This window comes from Meles meles, chromosome 9, assembly GCF_922984935.1.
Source record: "Meles meles chromosome 9, mMelMel3.1 paternal haplotype, whole genome shotgun sequence".
NCBI classification, from domain to species: Eukaryota; Metazoa; Chordata; class Mammalia; order Carnivora; family Mustelidae; genus Meles; species Meles meles.
This window is the reverse complement of record NC_060074.1, coordinates 80,611,825-80,628,875: the sequence shown is the minus strand read 5'-3', so window position 1 is coordinate 80,628,875 and position 17,051 is coordinate 80,611,825. Positions and strand designations below refer to the sequence as shown.

Sequence of the window (17,051 nt, the reverse complement as noted above, 5' to 3'; positions counted from 1 at the left end):
CTTCTCCCGGGGCAGGTACTTTTGGGCGGTAGGGAGGTACTACAGGAGGAAATTGTATGTCTTTTCATTCTTCTCATCTTTGAAATGGCTACACGAAATAATAATGTACGAAGAGATTGAAGCACACATCAGAAGAAAAATCCCAAGGAAGGGATTCAAAATGGATTGAATCACACATTACTTTACCTGTACCTTGTATTTTCCGATTAACCTTTAAATATTATTTTGCTCATTAAAATGTAGACCCAAACATCAAGAAGTGATTCTTTTCTCAAGTATCAGGTTAGTGACAGAAGTTTGTTATTAGGAAATGTTCAAATTTGAGAAGAAGTCTGCTCCATTTTTATAGCGATACAAGTCCCTGCACGACCGGCAAATTCCAACAACCTGGCCTGACCATGACTTCCTCTAGAGCAGAACAAAACAGCATGCCATAAAACACTGAATCTTGACTTGCTGGGGAAGGTCACTTCAGTGCCTTTTGGGAAATACTTCAGCCATACTGAAGCCACGAAAGTAAAAATCAAAGTGTTTGAGGGGCAGCGGCAATAAGGCAATCATTTCCTTTTCTATCTCTTCATAACATCACTGTGACAAATCTCTTACAGTGAAAATAACTCTGAATTACCCAAAGGCTGCCAGGTGAGAAGACAGACACAGTGTGGCTTTAGTTTAAGGGCAGATAAATAGGTCAAAGGGTTTAGAGGAAAACCTTTTCTTTTTACCAGATGCTGAGTTTCCCACTTAAAGCAATTTTTAAAAAATCTCAACAGCTAGAATTCAGAATAATAGAAGTTCACTTGGAACTATTCTAATCATCTTTTTTTATTTAAGATTTATTTATTTATTTTAGAAAAAGAGAGTGAGAGAGAGAGAGAGAGAGAGTGCAAGAGCAGGGGAGAAGGAATGGGGGGCAGAGGGAGAGGGGGAGAGGGAATCTCAAGCAGACTCCCCGCTAAGCACCGAGTCCGACTTCCAGGAGCCCCGAAACGTCTTTTTTTTTTTTAACAGCATGATTGCCATACTTTTTCTGCATTTGTTTCAAATATACAGTATAAAGATTCAACAATTCTATATACTACTACTCAGTGGTTATCTGTCTTGAAACTGTGGCTCATTACGAGATCTTAAATGCATTTTGACTCTAGCCCTTTTATATTCATATGGGAAGCCCTGATTGGGTGTCTACCCGCGCAAGATGCTGCATTAGATGCTGTGAGGAATGAAGACAAAAAGGGAATGGTCCTTGCCATTAAAAGGTCACAATCCAACGGCTTTCAAGTTTCAAAGTTAAAGAGAAAATATTCTAAAAATGAACCCTGAATTGTGAACTATTGTGATCACCTCTGTACACCCGTGCCTCTTCCTTTTTCTAATTCTCTGTTAGCAAGTCTTGGCGATGAGAGCTTGAGAGAGATTTTGAAGTTACCCAAAGAACATGTGGATGAGAGAAACAGATTTTTCTTTGAAGCTTAGAGTTCACATGCAACACAGAGTCTGTCATAACAGATTTGCAAAGATACATGAGGCAGGCACACTGCGCTTAGGTCACGACTACTTGGATACATTTTAGACTTTATTAGCCTTTTTGAAGCAAAAATAGATCTTTATTGGAAGCCTAAATACAGGCACTCTCAAAGGCAAACTGTCAGTGTCCCAAACATTCTAGGAGAAAAGAAATTTTAGCAAGTAGTGATAATAAAATTTATTAAATATTGAGCTTTTACTATTTTTCAAGTACTCTGCTAAGTGTGGTCATGTGCATTCTCTCATTTATTCTCCCTAACAATGAATATTTGAGTTAATTGAGCCTTGTGTATTTTACCCAAGTCAGGTAAGTGGTAGGGTTAGGACTCATTCCACCAATAACTCCTCCTCCCTTTCTTCCTGAATCTGGTGGTCCTTGGATATATGTGTGTATATATGTAGTGAATTAATATGTGTAGCAAATGAATGTATCAGATGTGTGGCCTCTTTGCCTTTTTCTAATTCCACTCAAGAAGTATCCAAATCACATGTGGGTTTTCCTACCTGAAAGTTCAGTGCTGGTAATATGGACATTGATTTTACTTGTTTCTTGTGGAGTTTTTTCTGTTGGAAACCAAAACAATTCCCTGTAGATAAGTTAATATTTTAGGAAGAGGGGTTTGATGTAGTTGCAAGTAATAAGTACTAAGCTAGGGTTTTGTTTTGTTTTTCCTTTGAGTTCATTTATTAGTAGTAAGATGAAATATCTTTCGGAATCTACACATTAGGTGTTGGAAGGACTACTTTTATCTGAAAGCCGTTTGAAATCAGAATTGCTATATCCATGTTCACTTTTTTTCACTTATCATATGGCCACTTGTATCTCATTCTTTGTACATTGTTTGTTTGTTCGTTCGTTTTTGCAAACCAACTTTCTCAACTTTTCCATGTATTTAGCCACGACTTACGATTATATTTTCAAGTATTTGGTCCAACCACAGTCAGACTGAAGACAGATTTTTTTTCTTTTTGTATCTCAACTATAATATCTCAGGAGGAAAAAAAATCTGAATTATCCTTCTTCAAATTTCATCCCTCTCTACTTCATGGTGCCAAGGTGTGACATCATGTAGTAGGAATATTGATAACAGTCATGGGGGTGAGGCTGCTGCTCAGAAAAGGGGGATTGTATTTTTGGAAGACACCCTGAAAGATTTGTCAGTATCTTATGGGAAAGGGATATAGATCTTAAATATTTTCAACCACTGAACATCGATTCATGCTAAATTAATCAGCTAAGACTGCTATCTATCAGACTCCATGACCATTCAGATAATGTATCCATCTCTAGGGCTTGATATCCCCAACCGTTATCACAAGTGATCCTCTGGATTTTCAAAATAATAGCCCAGTCCCAGACTGAATTACATTGTCAGGGTCTTAACTCTCAATGTAGTATCTTAACTCTGTTAAGAATATGGAACTGGAAAGGCCCTCATAATAATTTATGAGTCTGATCTTCCAGGCAATCTATGGTGGAATAAAGCATTCTTAGGCAAATGATAGTAATAGCTGTAAGACAGTCTTAAAACACATATACACATATTTCCAAATACCTAGTTTACACACTGAAACATATACGTTATAACATATCTTGTGCTTTTAGGTACTTAGGAAAAATCAGAGAAACAACTTTCTCAGATTTACCACATCAGGAGAAGCAGTCCAGAATCCTTTTATAGAACATATGTCACTAAGTGTGAAATTAAATCAATATTATTATCTGATGGATTTTAATATGATATATGAATATGTGTATTTATATTTATATTTTGTATTTTTATGTAAGAAAAGGAACAAGATTTCCATCAGAAATTTTCCCTTACCTAGTGTGCAAGTAGATCTGCAAGAAGAATGGCAAGGGCAGCTCACCAAGAGCAGTACGCCTTAATTAGTGATATATATAAATGAAGGCTCATGTTCTCATGTTCTCCTCAAGCACAGTTGTGTTGGTATAAAAGAATGGAAGGATTGACAGCCAAAGCAAATACATAGGGTCGATTCATAAGCTCTCAGCACAATCATTTTCCTCTATTCTTTCTTATGCCAAATAACTCTAATGTTAATGGAAAGTTAGGGCAGATTCATGGGTTAAAATATACCTTTTATTAATACCTTTTATTAATACCTTTCATCTACATACCAAAATGCTATGTAGATGATATTTGTAAGTAATGGCTAAGAAAACATTAGTTAGTGATAACTATTATACTGTATCATATCAAGCTCACTAAACAACATTAAGACTTTGCTCTGATGAATGTAAAGCATATGAGAAAATGGAATCTGTATTATTAACTTCACTTCAGACATAACTAGTTTTAAACTTGTCTTTACACAGAGCTTTGAAAAAAATCAATCTTGGATTTACAATTGATAGCAAAATGAAAATATTAAAGTAGACTATATCATACACATATTAAGTACTTACTTAACCAATAACTATGGATGATTTTTACCATATTAAATTGGCTTTTTTTCCATATTTTTATGGGGGTTTAAATGGAAAATCATTTCTGTAAAGAATTATAAGTTCATTCACATTTGATAAATATCAATAGTTGCTTAAAACATTTAAAATTAATAAATTAGAAGACAGAGGATCACCACCTGTAGAATATAATTTTTGAATTACCTCCAATCACTGAAAAGGTAATAACTGATTGGTATTTCTTTGTGTTGGTTATTTATATCAGAGTTTACTTCTAGAGCTTTAAAAAAAAAAAAAACTGCCTTTTGCTCTAAATCATTAAATTATCATCCCCAAAAGGCATCTGTAAAAATTGCATAACAAAACATAAAAATATTATATTTGTATAGTTTATACAACTTAAATTATTACAAAAGTTCAGAAATATCAGGGTTTTTTTGACACCTCCTTCTTACCTGTTTGTGAGCGTGGTCATATGAATTAATGTGATTGTCAAACTCTTGATGCTTGTAGTACTGCTTGTCACAGAGTTCACAGTAAAAATTGGCCTTCAGATCTTCCAAAGCTTTTGCTATGGTGTTCTCTTTCTCAGCATAATCCTAAAAAATAAAATTTCAAGGAAGGCAGCAATGAGTTCTTCCCTTAGTTGACTTTGTTCTGACAGTTGTCAATTTCAGCATAATAATTAGAATTAGAATATAACGAAGAAAAATAAAGCAAATTCCAGAAAACTAAATCAGAAGAAATTATGAGCTGAGGAGAATAAGGTTAACTGAAGAAGCCAAGATAAATGGCAGGAAGAACAGCAAAAACATGGAGAAGCTAACCAAACAAAGAAAGAGAAGCCCTTGCTTGAACAAGTTCCTGAGCCCTGTTGGCAAAGAAAAAAACAAAAATCATATAGTTATGTTGATTCAGCTGCTGATTTCTGGCAATGGCTTAGTTAACATAAACTTGTAAATTCTGAACATCTAAACTGTGTCCTGCATGAAGAAACCCGTATTGGTGCACAAACATTCAAGTTTCGTATTTTTGTTTGCTAGTTTCTTTAAATATCTGGAGAGTAATTTATTCATCTCAACTAGATTTCATTTGACTAATGTTTTCATCTTGACCCATATCATTTTATGTTGAATTTTTAAAAACTCTCTACATCTTTAGAAAATGAGATTCTTTTCTGCAAGTTATTTACCTAAACTGAAAAGGACTAAACTGTATATAAGCAGATTGCTTTCATCATGCTCATAGTAAATAAAGACAGTTATATAATCAAACCCCTGAAAAAATGAAAAATGTAGTCAGTTATCATTAGCTTTCATTTACAAAACATAAAATAGCAAAATGTTCGTGGCTTTTAGGTTTTCTTAAATCTAAATTTACTTTCTGTGTCATGGTTCCTTTAATGTTAATGTTGTTGAACATTAAATAAATTCAATATATTGAAACATTGTTCAGGTCTTTTGTTGAAGTGCTGATATGAAGACTAAATTTCAGTTGCTACCACAGAATATATTATGTTTCTAACTTACAGATTCTAGATTCCTTTAAAATTCAAATTAACTACATATTCAGGCCTCTAATGTGTTACTGTAAGAAACTAACTCTCTGAGGCACTGGGATATGGAGATGAGATGACATAGTCCTCTCTATGTCAATGGCAATTATCCTCTCTCTAAATACACCAGCTAAAAAGGACTCATAGTTTGAATGTTTAAATTGCTTCCACAAAATATAAATGTGGCTCATTAATTGTAATTTAATGAATAAGACTTTCCTTACTTTATTGTACTGTATATTTATGCACATATTACATATCATAAAATTCATCATATTTGTATACCTTATAATATACACTATAGTAACTGATAAATATGTTTGCCATAATCTAAAATTATGTAATCCAGTTTCTCACTGTAAAGACAATGATCCATTTTTCTATTAGTTTTATCAACTGCACGAAGTGGTAAGCTACAAAATCATTCAAATCATTTACACATGATTTATCAATTCAATATTTAATTTACCATTTCTCGGCAGATATGTGAAATATTTCTATTATTCTTTTTGATTCCTTCCAGTATGTTGTTTTAAAAAAGCTTGTTTAGTGGCACCTGGGTGGTTCAGTGAGTTAAGCCTCTGCCTTCAGCTCAGGTCATGATCTCAGGGTCCTGGGATCGAGCCCCGCATCCAGCTCTCTGCTCAGCGGAGAGTCTGTTTCTGCCTGTCTCTCTGCCTACTTATGATCTCTCTTGTCAAATAAATAAATAAAATCTTTAAAATTTTTTTTTTTAAAAAGCTTGTTTAAAAAGATGAAAATGAGTCATATATAACTAAACTCGTTACTGAATTTTTATAGAATCTTTAAAATAATACTTTGTGGATTAGCCAATTAAAATGAAACAAAAATTAAGTACTATGATTTCATGGCTAAAGTGTGTGAAGGTGAGATAAAATTCCAATCAATATGAGTTATATTATAATGGCAATAGTTTTTGGCTCAAAGCTGAATTAGCTCTCAAAATAATATTCTTGAACAGCAATTTCTTTGTAAACTAGTGATTTTCTCCATTAATTATAATTGTAGTTAAGCTACTTCCTCTCTCAAAATATTTCATTATTTCTTATTATTGTGTAGGTTTATTTTTTCTTCCTAAGACTGATATTCCCCCAGAGAAGCAATAATTGTTTCTTACATATTCTTTCCACAAAAATGGGAGAATTTTTGAGTAAAGCAAACGGAAGTTTGTAGGTAAATTGCATTCTTCCAAAATATTAGCCTTAGCCTAGATCTGAAGAGAAAAACAAATCTAAAAACAATAGTGAGCATTTACTCAGTGCTTGTTTAGGATCAATCACTGATTAAGAGTGTGCATATATTAACTCACTTAATCCTGATTAAAATTATAGAGATGTGTATTATAAACATTTTCTCATTTTATAGGTGAAGGTACCAAAATATAGGAAAGTTAATTAATTAGCTCAAGGATGTATAATGAGTAAATGTGCAGCCCATATTTGAACCAAAATAATCTGGTTCACAGCATTTTATTATGTTCAAATTTTTAAGCACATTAAAAAAAGTAGAAATAGTGGGTCTCCTGGGTGGTTCAGTGGGTTAAGCATCTGCCTTTTGCTCAGGTCATGATCCCAGGATCCTGGGATCGAGTCCCACATTGGGCTCCTTGCTCAGTGTGGAGCCTGCTTCTCCCTTTCTCTCTGCCTGCAGCTCTGCCTACTTGTGCTCTCTCTCTCTGACAAATAAAAAAAAAAAAAAGGTAGAAATAGTGTAATAACCCACACATAACCATCAACCAGATTCAACAGTTAATCAACTCAGGGTCGACCTTGTTTCAACTTACCTATCCTATCTCCTTCCATTTACCCTTTCCTCTGCTCCACATAATTTTAAAGGAAATCCCCAAATTCATCTAATGTTAACTGTAAATCTTTCAGAATGTATCTCTAAAATAGGAATTTTTAGACATGTCATCATGAAACCAGTATCATAGCTAAAGAAAAAAAAAAAAAACAATGAAGAAAGCATAATCATTCCTTACTACCATTGAATATCCAGTGTGTTCAAGGTAACTACAATCATCTAATAGTTTGAAGTAAAGCAGATTTATTTTCTTTTGACAGTGTAAGGTTGTATTCTTTTTTTAAAGTAGATTTCAAATAAAGCTCATACATTCCCATGATCTGATATGTTTCTCAGTCTCTTTTATTTTGTCTTCCCTCTCTTCGTTTTGTTATGCATTACAATTTATTTCTCAGAAAAACTTCTAAATTATACTTCACAACTTGAAGAAATATTGGGAATGACAGAAATATTACAAGAATAGTATAATGAACTCTTTTTAAAAAAGATTTTGGGGGTGTCTGGGTGTCTTAGTCATTAAGCATCTGCCCTCAGTTCAGGTTATGATCTCAGGGTCCTGGGATCAAGCTCTGCATCGGAGTCCCTGCTCCATGGGGAACCTGTTTCTCCTTCTCTCTCTGCCTGTGCTCCACCTTCCTGTATTCTCTCTTTCTGTCAAAAAAATAAATAAAATATTTTTTTAGAAAATGATTTTATTTATTCATTTTTTAGAGAGAAAGAGCTAGGGGAGGGAGAGAGACAGGCAGACTTTGAGCTGGACTCCAAGCTGGGCTCAATCCCACAACCCTGAGATCATGACCTGATCTGAAATCAAGGTTCAGAACTTAACTGAATGAGCCACACAGGCACCCCAATAATCAACTCTTACATTACCTTCACTTAATTAAAATTGTTGCTAATATTTTGACATGTTTATTCTATCATCTATCAATCATCTTCTTCTAAGATGTTAAAAAAATATAACATAGTTGAAGCTAATTTTGCACAGTAAGTAAAATTGCACAGTAAGGAACATTTGTTACATTAGAACTTTCAATTTGAAACAAACTACAGTAAAGATTTAGGGCTGTATTCTAGAAAATGTTAGAGACTAGAAGAACTGGTTGTTTGTAGGTGCATCATAAGGGAAAGGAATCATAGGTACTGTCACTGATCATACATTCTTTTCAAATGTATGTAGACAAAATCAGCCTCTATTAGGTGACAGGCTTCAATGCCCCATGGCCCTTCTCCTTCATTGTGAATGATAGAGAAGGAGGCACTGGCTGAGATTATAAAGCACAATGACATATTCAACACAACCATTCCACTGCAGAAGGTAATAAATATATTTGAGTGGGATGAAAAAAGAGCACAGTGGTTTGTGTAAACTCAACCTTAAATTTCCCCCTTCTTTCTGGCAAACCCACTCTATTCAAGAATGTACCCAATTTCTGTAATGTCCCACTGAATGTGATGGAGGAACTAGCTACTTGTAGCTAGTCAGGTCATCCAAATGGCATTTTAGATATTTCTACAAAGAATGAAGGTTGAATCCTTACTTTCAGGAAAGTAGCATATAATTCCAAAGCTAGAACATCAAGGATGTTTTAATAGGCAACCTTAACAATTGCACAGTGTAATATTTTTTGCAGATCAGCAAACTGAAATAATGAAGTTAATGGTTTATCCACAGACCCAGGGCCATTCCATCAACAATTTATTAAAAAATGAATAGTACCAATAGTACTTTTTTTTAAAGATTTTATTTATTTATTTGTCAGAGAGAGAGAGGGAAAGAGAGTGAGCAAGTGAGCACAGGCAGAGTGGCAGGCAGAGGCAGAGGGAGAAGCTCCTGCCAAGCAAGGAGTCTGATGTGGGACTTGATCCCAAGACGCTGGGATCATGACCTGAGCTGAAGGCAGCCTCTTAACCAACTGAGCGACCCAGGCATCCCCCAATAGTACTTTGAGGGGAGAAAAGTTGTTTCCCAAAAGGACACATTTCATGGTGGCTTTAGCATAACATTTGGTGTCAAATTCTGAGAGGCATCCATAACTTGGTACAGTCAAGTAGTCTTCTCCAAGGAATGTGAGCTCTATGAGGTCAGGGATTTGTAGCTGTTACATTTACTTCTCTATCTCCAATGCTTTTTTTCAGAGCCAAGCATTGGCAGACATCCAACATATATGTAGACACTTTTGGACATATATAACAAGCAAACAAAACAGGAACTAGCAGCACTAGTTACATAATAGTTTTAAAACAATTGCGTTCATGCTTGGGTTTATAGTATCCAGTTATTTGGGGAATACTTTTAGAGCTAATACCAAGTTATGCTGTATATAAATTATCAAGGCTAAATAGTAGCTGTGATCCTATATTACATCCTAATATTTCTGCTAGGAATACTCCTTTTAGAAAATTAAAATTACATTGGGGCGCCTGGGTGGCTCAGTGGTTTGGGCCGCTGCCTTCGGCTCAGGTCATGATCTCAGGGTCCTGGATCGAGTCCCGCGTCCGGCTCTCTGCTCTGCAGGGAGCCTGCTTCCCTCTCACTCTCTCTGCCTGCCTCTTTGCCTACTTGTGATCTCTCTCTGTCAAATAAATAAAATCTTTAAAAAAAAAAAAAAAAGAAAATTAAAATTACAAAAATATACAATATACAATATACATATACATATATAAATATACAAAATACATACAAAAATATAAATAGATTGGGCCCTCTTAATACATAATTATTTGTATGTAATTAATACTTAAAATGCTCAGAAAAATCTCCCTTTCTCCTTCTGTCTGTCTCTGTCTGTCTCTCTGCTATTACTTCATCAAGAATAAAAGCATCTTTGAACACTACATCAAAAAATAATGATGTACTATATATTGGCTAACTGAACATAATTTTAAAAAAAGAAGAAAAGCAACCTTGTGATATAAATTCAGGATAAATTTCATCATAAGTTCTTTTAAAAAAGGAATCTAAAACAAGTCTTTGATACATTTTGATTATAATGAAGAAACAAATCACCTGTGGCTCATGGGTTAAGTGTCTGCCTTCAGCTAAGGTGATGATCCCAGGACCCTGGGATTAAGTCCCATGTTGTGCTCTCTGTTCAGCGGGGAGTCTGCATCTCCCACTGCCTGCTGCTCTCCCTGCTTGTTCTCTCTTTCTCTCTCTCTCTCAGTCTCTGACAAATAAATGAAATCTTAAAAAAAAAAAATTAACCAAAGAGATAGCAAAACTGTTCTTTTCTAGAAGACTATATAGGCAGAAGACACTTCGTTTGGAAGTCCACAGTCCACAGTTCACATTTCCAATAAAATAGTGCACATCTTCTAGGCCGTGTCTTTTGTTCTAGTCATTACTTGAGTGATTGACTCTGAGATGGTCCAACAACTTCACAAGTGCCACATGACTGCATTTTGCCCCAGCCTATGTTGAGACATCTTCCTTTCCTGTCCAGGGACTTCTTTGATTCATGAAATGGGTGTTTGCAGGATCTCACTCAGCACCAAGAAAGGCACAGCCCAGAAGTGCTGAGGGTTACTGCAATATAGGTCTACTCTTGACCTGTGGAGGGTAACAACTCCAGGATAAATTCTTTCCTCCTTTATTTATCAGGCAGTTGTTTCTGAGACCCATTTCCGAGATTCCACAGAGGGTCCCAGACAGAGTGCCAATACTTGCAATAGTGGCAATCAGTATATCCTTATATTAGTTTCCTTATTTATCTGTTTTATTTCTCTGGAACATTCATTTCTGCTTCCTGGAATAATTTCCCAAATGACCAACTGTCTTTGTCCTAGGCTTGATTTTTAAGAACTGGGCAAAAATTATATGTGTTGTTTTTTTTTCTCTTTTCTTTCCTTTTTTGGTGTTTCCTATGAATGTCTTGCTCACAAGCTACATTTCCTAGAATAGTTTAAGACAGTATCATTCTTCAGTTCAAAACTCTCTAATAATCCTTCATCATCATTAGAATAAACATTCTTACAATGCCCTACATACAATTCCTACTTTACCTTTTCCTGGCTATATCTGGGCCATCATCTTCTAGCATTCTCTCTCTCATTTTGCCTTACCCACCCTTATTTACTTAATGTTTCTGAAACTTCTTCAACCATACACCCACTTTCATACCTAGACTTGTTATTTATTCTGCATGGAATGTTTTTACACCAAACATGTGTACAAATTTGTTGTTAACTTCCAGCAGATCTCTGCTAAAATGCTATTTCCTTAAAGATAAATTCTGTTATCATCATTGTAGAAGAAAAACACTTTCTATTCTCTGTCTTCTTTCCCTTGTTCTTATTATATAAGTTGCAGGTGTACAGCTTTGTAATTTAACATCTGAATACAAAGCGATCACCACCACAACTCTAGTTACCATCATCACCATATAGTTGACCCCTTCACTCATTTTGTATACTCCAAACCACTTCTCCTCTGGTTATCATTAGTCTGTTCCCTGTACCTGTGAATTTGTTTTTGTTTTATTTTATTTGTTCATTTGTTTTAGATTCCACATATGAGTGAAATCACAGAGCATTTGTCTTTCTCCATCTTATTTCACTTAGCGTAATAGTTTCAAAGTCCATCCAAGTTGTCACTCATTTTACAGCTTTTCCTTTTTTATCTTCCCCCTTAATGTGAAGAAGAGAAAGTTTATTCAGGAGGAAAACAGTTATAGAACACCTCTGGGTATTGGAATCTGAAAGCTATATTAACAAGAAAGAGAGACTGAGTACAAAAGAAGGCATGCAGGAAAACTGATGTTTGCCTTTATCTAATTTAAATATCTTTTCTATTAGTCAGGAGGGCAACCAATTCTGAGTGACAAAGGCTGTGCTATTGTCTCAAAATATATGTCATTCTCGTCTTAAGGCTAGGTTCTATTATTTCAAAGCCTGAAAAATGGATAACAAGATAATTTTGAAGACTATAGAAGGGACAACTAAAGGTTGAGTCAGAACGTTACAATTTCATCAAAAGTCAAGATGTATTAAATAGAATTATAGTAAAATATATGCATTTAAATGTGAGGTTTTCTTTTAAAAGGATTCCACAGAAATGCATCTATATCACTGTGAAAGATGATAGCAGAGACAGAATACAAAAGAAAAACGAACAAACAAACAAAAAAAACTGTGTATTGAATATCATTTGGACAACCTAATGAGCAAAACTGAATATAACCCAACAGTAAGGACGCAGCATACTTTAATGGCCATGTTTATGAGATAGACAAAGTTGTTTCTCAAAATTGGTAACTTCTTTCAGAATTAGTTTCAAGCAAGAGTGTTAATTTAAAAGGTTTTATCTATTCCTCTCCTCTTTTTTAACTGATAACAACGACTGGATAATTTGCATAGAACCTGTTCATGTAAAAGAAGAATGGATTCCCAGGCTTTAACCATCAAAGTACATTCTTGTCTACCTCTCTTGGCTTGCCTCTTTGGAGGCATCTTTTTCTGATTTCATCCATGGGTCCTGTAGGTAAACCTTGCTTGTGACTAAGATTTGTTAGACCATCTGGTTAATTTAACACAGTATTTAGTACAACTTGAGAAGGCAACAGAAAATTAGGTTACACTTTTCCCTTCATGTTTGGAAAGATCTGATAGACAACATATTTCAATAGCTCACTGAAATTTAACATTCCTCTGCATTCTCCCCATACATAAAGTAAGGCTATAGGGATCCCATTTTGAAAGCAAACCAGAAAAAAGTATATCAGGTTTTCTGAAGCTGAATGCTAGCTGAAGTGTGTAGAATTCTAGTTTGTAATTATAAAATATCCTATGGATAGTAATAATTCCAACATGGAAATTCTATTTATATAGAATTTATAAATAATAAATAAATATTTATAAATAGATGCTGCAAAGCGTTTCAGGGTAGATGAGTGATAGTAATTTAAGGTACTTTTTCTCATCTTAAGAAATCTCTTAACTTTATAGGCAGCAGCCATTTTCTCTGAAAGGTATTGGAAAGGGATTTAATGATCTAATGCCTATTTGTTACTCTCTCAGTTGTAATAGTAACCTAGGATAAGACAGAACAGATTCTCTATTAAAATGTCTCACTGGTTTTCTTAGCTTGAGTTCACCAAGAAACAGACAGTGAGACAAGGAGTGGAGTTTACGTGGTTTATTTCTCAGGAAAGAGTGGCAGGAGAGTAGCAAAGTGAGAAGAGAGTAGGAAGCAGACAAAGATTTCTGGTTTCAGCTCTGGCACGTACAGAGCTTGGAAATCATTGTTCTTGTCCTCATAACAAGAACTATCTATGAAAAATGAAAATCAATTGTTTTTCTCAAAACTGTGAAAGAACAAAGTTCATAGGGTAAAACTCCACTTCAAAATCTGTAGAAACAAGCATGTTTAGAGATGTAATAATAAATATCTGCTTACTTGGGTCAGAAATTGCTGGAGCCATGAATTGGTAGGAAGTCTCAAATGTTAACTGATGAATTCTATTGGCTGACTATGGTCTAGTGTGTGAGACAGAAACTTCTGGTGGCTCAAATGTTAGAGGGACACCAAACATTTCTGTAGGCTTTTTTTTTTTTTTAATTAATTCCACCAGGTTCTCATGAGGATAGTCTGAGAAAGGTGTCCCTGGAAGGTGGTTGGGAAAACAAACAAACAAACAAACAAAAAATTACTATGAAATAAGTCAAGAACCTTATCTATAACTAAAATCCACTTCCAAGAGATAGAGTATTTCCATGTCTCAATTCAAAGATGTTCTTCTATGGGCACCTGGGTGGCTCAGTGGGTTAAGCGGCTGCCTTCGGCTCAGGTCATGATCTCAGGGTCCTGGGATCGAGTCCCGCATCGGGCTCTCTGCTCATCAGGGAGCCTGCTTCCCTCTCTCTCTCTCTCTGCCTGCCTCTCTATCCACTTGTGATCTCTCTCTGTCAAATAAATAAATAAAATCTTAAAAAAAAAAAGAAATGTTCTTCTAGCCAGGAAAAGGAATTTACTTTCCCTATAGTCTTCCTGTATCATTAAAGTTGTGGGTTTGACAGGTCATGACAGGGTCATGACATGGCTTAAAATATAGAATGGGAATTCTACAACCCCCTCTTCCCCCCCCACCCCCAAAATGGAGTCAGGGCTTGGGAGACAGATAAAGGAGCTGTATCACAGGAGAAACACATAGGACAGTCATAGACCTGAGATGGAGATATATTAGAGGACTAATATTGAAAGGTTATAAAATGCTCCCTCTCCCCACACTTTCCTAACCCAGCTGTAGGGCTCCAGTATCACAGTGAATTAGAGCTGAAGGAGTTGCACATTACACACTTTTTCTGAGGAGAAGTGCATAGGGAATTAAGAAGTTACACACAATCAAGGACACTAGAAGACCTTAGTTTCTGATAGCTTTCAACCAAAAATTACAAAGAATTCTAAAAGGTAAGAAAAAGAAACAGTATGAAGAGAAATGATAAGCACCAGAACAAGGCTCAGAATTTAGATATTACATAGATGCTGGTATTATCGGAGAGGGAATTTAATACAACTATGATTGATGTGTTAAAGTCTCTAATAGAAAAAGTAGGCAAAAATGCAAGGATAGATGGCTTATGTAAATAAAAAATTAAAAATTTTAAGAATATATGAAAATGATAGAAATCAAAAATAGTTTAACTAAAAGGAAAAAAATGTCTTCAATGGACTCATCAGTAGATGTGACACAGCTGAGAAAAAGAACCAGTAAACTTGAAGATGTATCCATACAATCTTACCAAACTGAAATGAAGAAAGGAGGGACACAGAACAGAAGAACATCTAGGAACTATAGGATAAGATCAGGGGATCGTATCCTATCCTACAGGGGATAATAACAGGGGAAGAGAGACAATGGAGCAGAAAGTACCTTTGAAGTAATAATGACTGAAAATTTTTCTAATTAATAACATACACCAAACAAAAGATTTAAGAAGTCCAGAGAACACCAAAAGTATATAAATAACAGTACAACAGCAATAATCATCTGGACATATCATATTTATACAGCAAAAAAGCTAAAGACAGAAAAAACTTATATTCAGATTTCAAAACAGGGGAAAAGCCTTACTTACGGAGAAACATGGGTAATGATTACAACAAAGACTTCATCAGAAACCATGCAAGTGAGAGGAGAGTGAAATGGTAGTTTGAAAATTTTAAAGTGTTTGAAGAAAAAAAGAACAAAACAAAAACCATATCAACCTAGAACTCAATATCTAGAAAAATTATCCCTCAAAAGTGAAGCAGAACTAGACTTTCTTGGATAAACAGAACTAAATGAATTCATTGCCAACAAATACGACCTGTAAGAAATACTAAAAGAAGTTTTTCAGAAAGAAAATTGTGTAGGAAAAGTATTGGAGAAAAAAATAAATTAAGGTGTATCAACCAAGGTATATCTGTATCTTTATCTATCTATACATACTTACATATTCTTAATGGATCCAAAAGTTACTTTTATTTAAAACAATAATACTACAAATGAATTGGGTGATTATTGCATACAGATAAGTACAATGAATCACAACAATGTCAGAAAGAACTGGGGGAAGAATTAGGAATACTCCCATATAAGATGCCTACATTGTATGTGAAATGATATAGTATTATATGTAGATGGACTCAGATTACTAAATACCTATGTTGTAAACCCTGGATCAGCCACTAAAAAAAAAGCATTAAAAAGTAGTGTAATCTATACTCTAGGAGAGGTGATAAAGTTGAATCATAAATTGTTCGTTTAGAACCACGGAACGTAGGGAAAGACAGGAAGAGAAACAAAGAATAAATTCAACAAATTGAAAATAATCACAAACATGGTAGCTATTACAACAACTATATCACTTTTAATGAGAATGGTCTAATTACAGCAATTAAAAGACAAAGATTGTCAGAGTAGATTAAAAAACCCAAACTACATATTGTCTCTAAGAAACCCACTTGAAATATAAAGCCTTAGGTTAAAACTAAAGGAATGGAAGCCAGTAAAGATTATATTTTGAAGGGTTACTAAAGGAGCAAATGAAGCTTGCCCATGCTAGAAACTCTGGAAACTAGTGCAGAATACAAACCTCAGAGTTTTTGTAGCCATGAATCAAGGAAACTGTACTATTTATCCAATAAATCCTCTTATGCATTAGTTAATGGCAATTTCCAGAGGGCATTTACACTTGGAATTTTAGGGTTTCTCATTCTCAAGAATGGAGCGGTCTCTGGCGCCTGGTAAAAGTTCTCAGGAAAAGAATTCAGGCTCTAGCCGTCAGAAACCAGGACTGTGTGCATGAAAATGGTACCTGTTGATGGGTTATGAATGGGGCATCAAGGAAAAAAAAATATTTGTGATATACGTATCACATATATATTTTTTATATTATATATATATATTCACTATTTCATATTACATTATATAACTGTTGTAGTCTCACACCTGTTAAGTTCTACGAAGTCAGGATCTTTAATTGCATTGTTCACTGCCATATCCATAATGCCTAAAAGAGTGACTAGAACAGGGGCTCCTGGATGACTCAGTGGGTTAAAGCCTCTGCCTACGGCTCAGGTCATGATCCCGGGGTCCTGGGATCGAGCCCCACATTGGGCTCTCTGCTCTGCAGGGAGCCTGCTTCCTCCTCTCTCTCTGCCTGCCTCTCTGCCTAGTTGTGATTTCTCTCTGTCAAATAAATAAAATATAAAAAAAAAAGAGTGACTAGAAC

The 17,051-nt window shown here is 35.0% G+C and overlaps 1 protein-coding gene across 1 annotated transcript in view; it reads right to left on the bottom strand.

Annotated features, from left to right (window-relative positions):
* The window catches only part of ZNF804A (zinc finger protein 804A), a 303,228-nt gene that overhangs the window by 55,866 nt on the left and 230,311 nt on the right, over positions 1-17,051 (bottom strand). Inside the window, exon 2 of the mRNA XM_046018080.1 lies at positions 4,414-4,557. Coding sequence (XP_045874036.1) covers positions 4,414-4,557 — 144 coding nt within the window. The remainder of the gene's footprint in view (positions 1-4,413; positions 4,558-17,051) is intronic.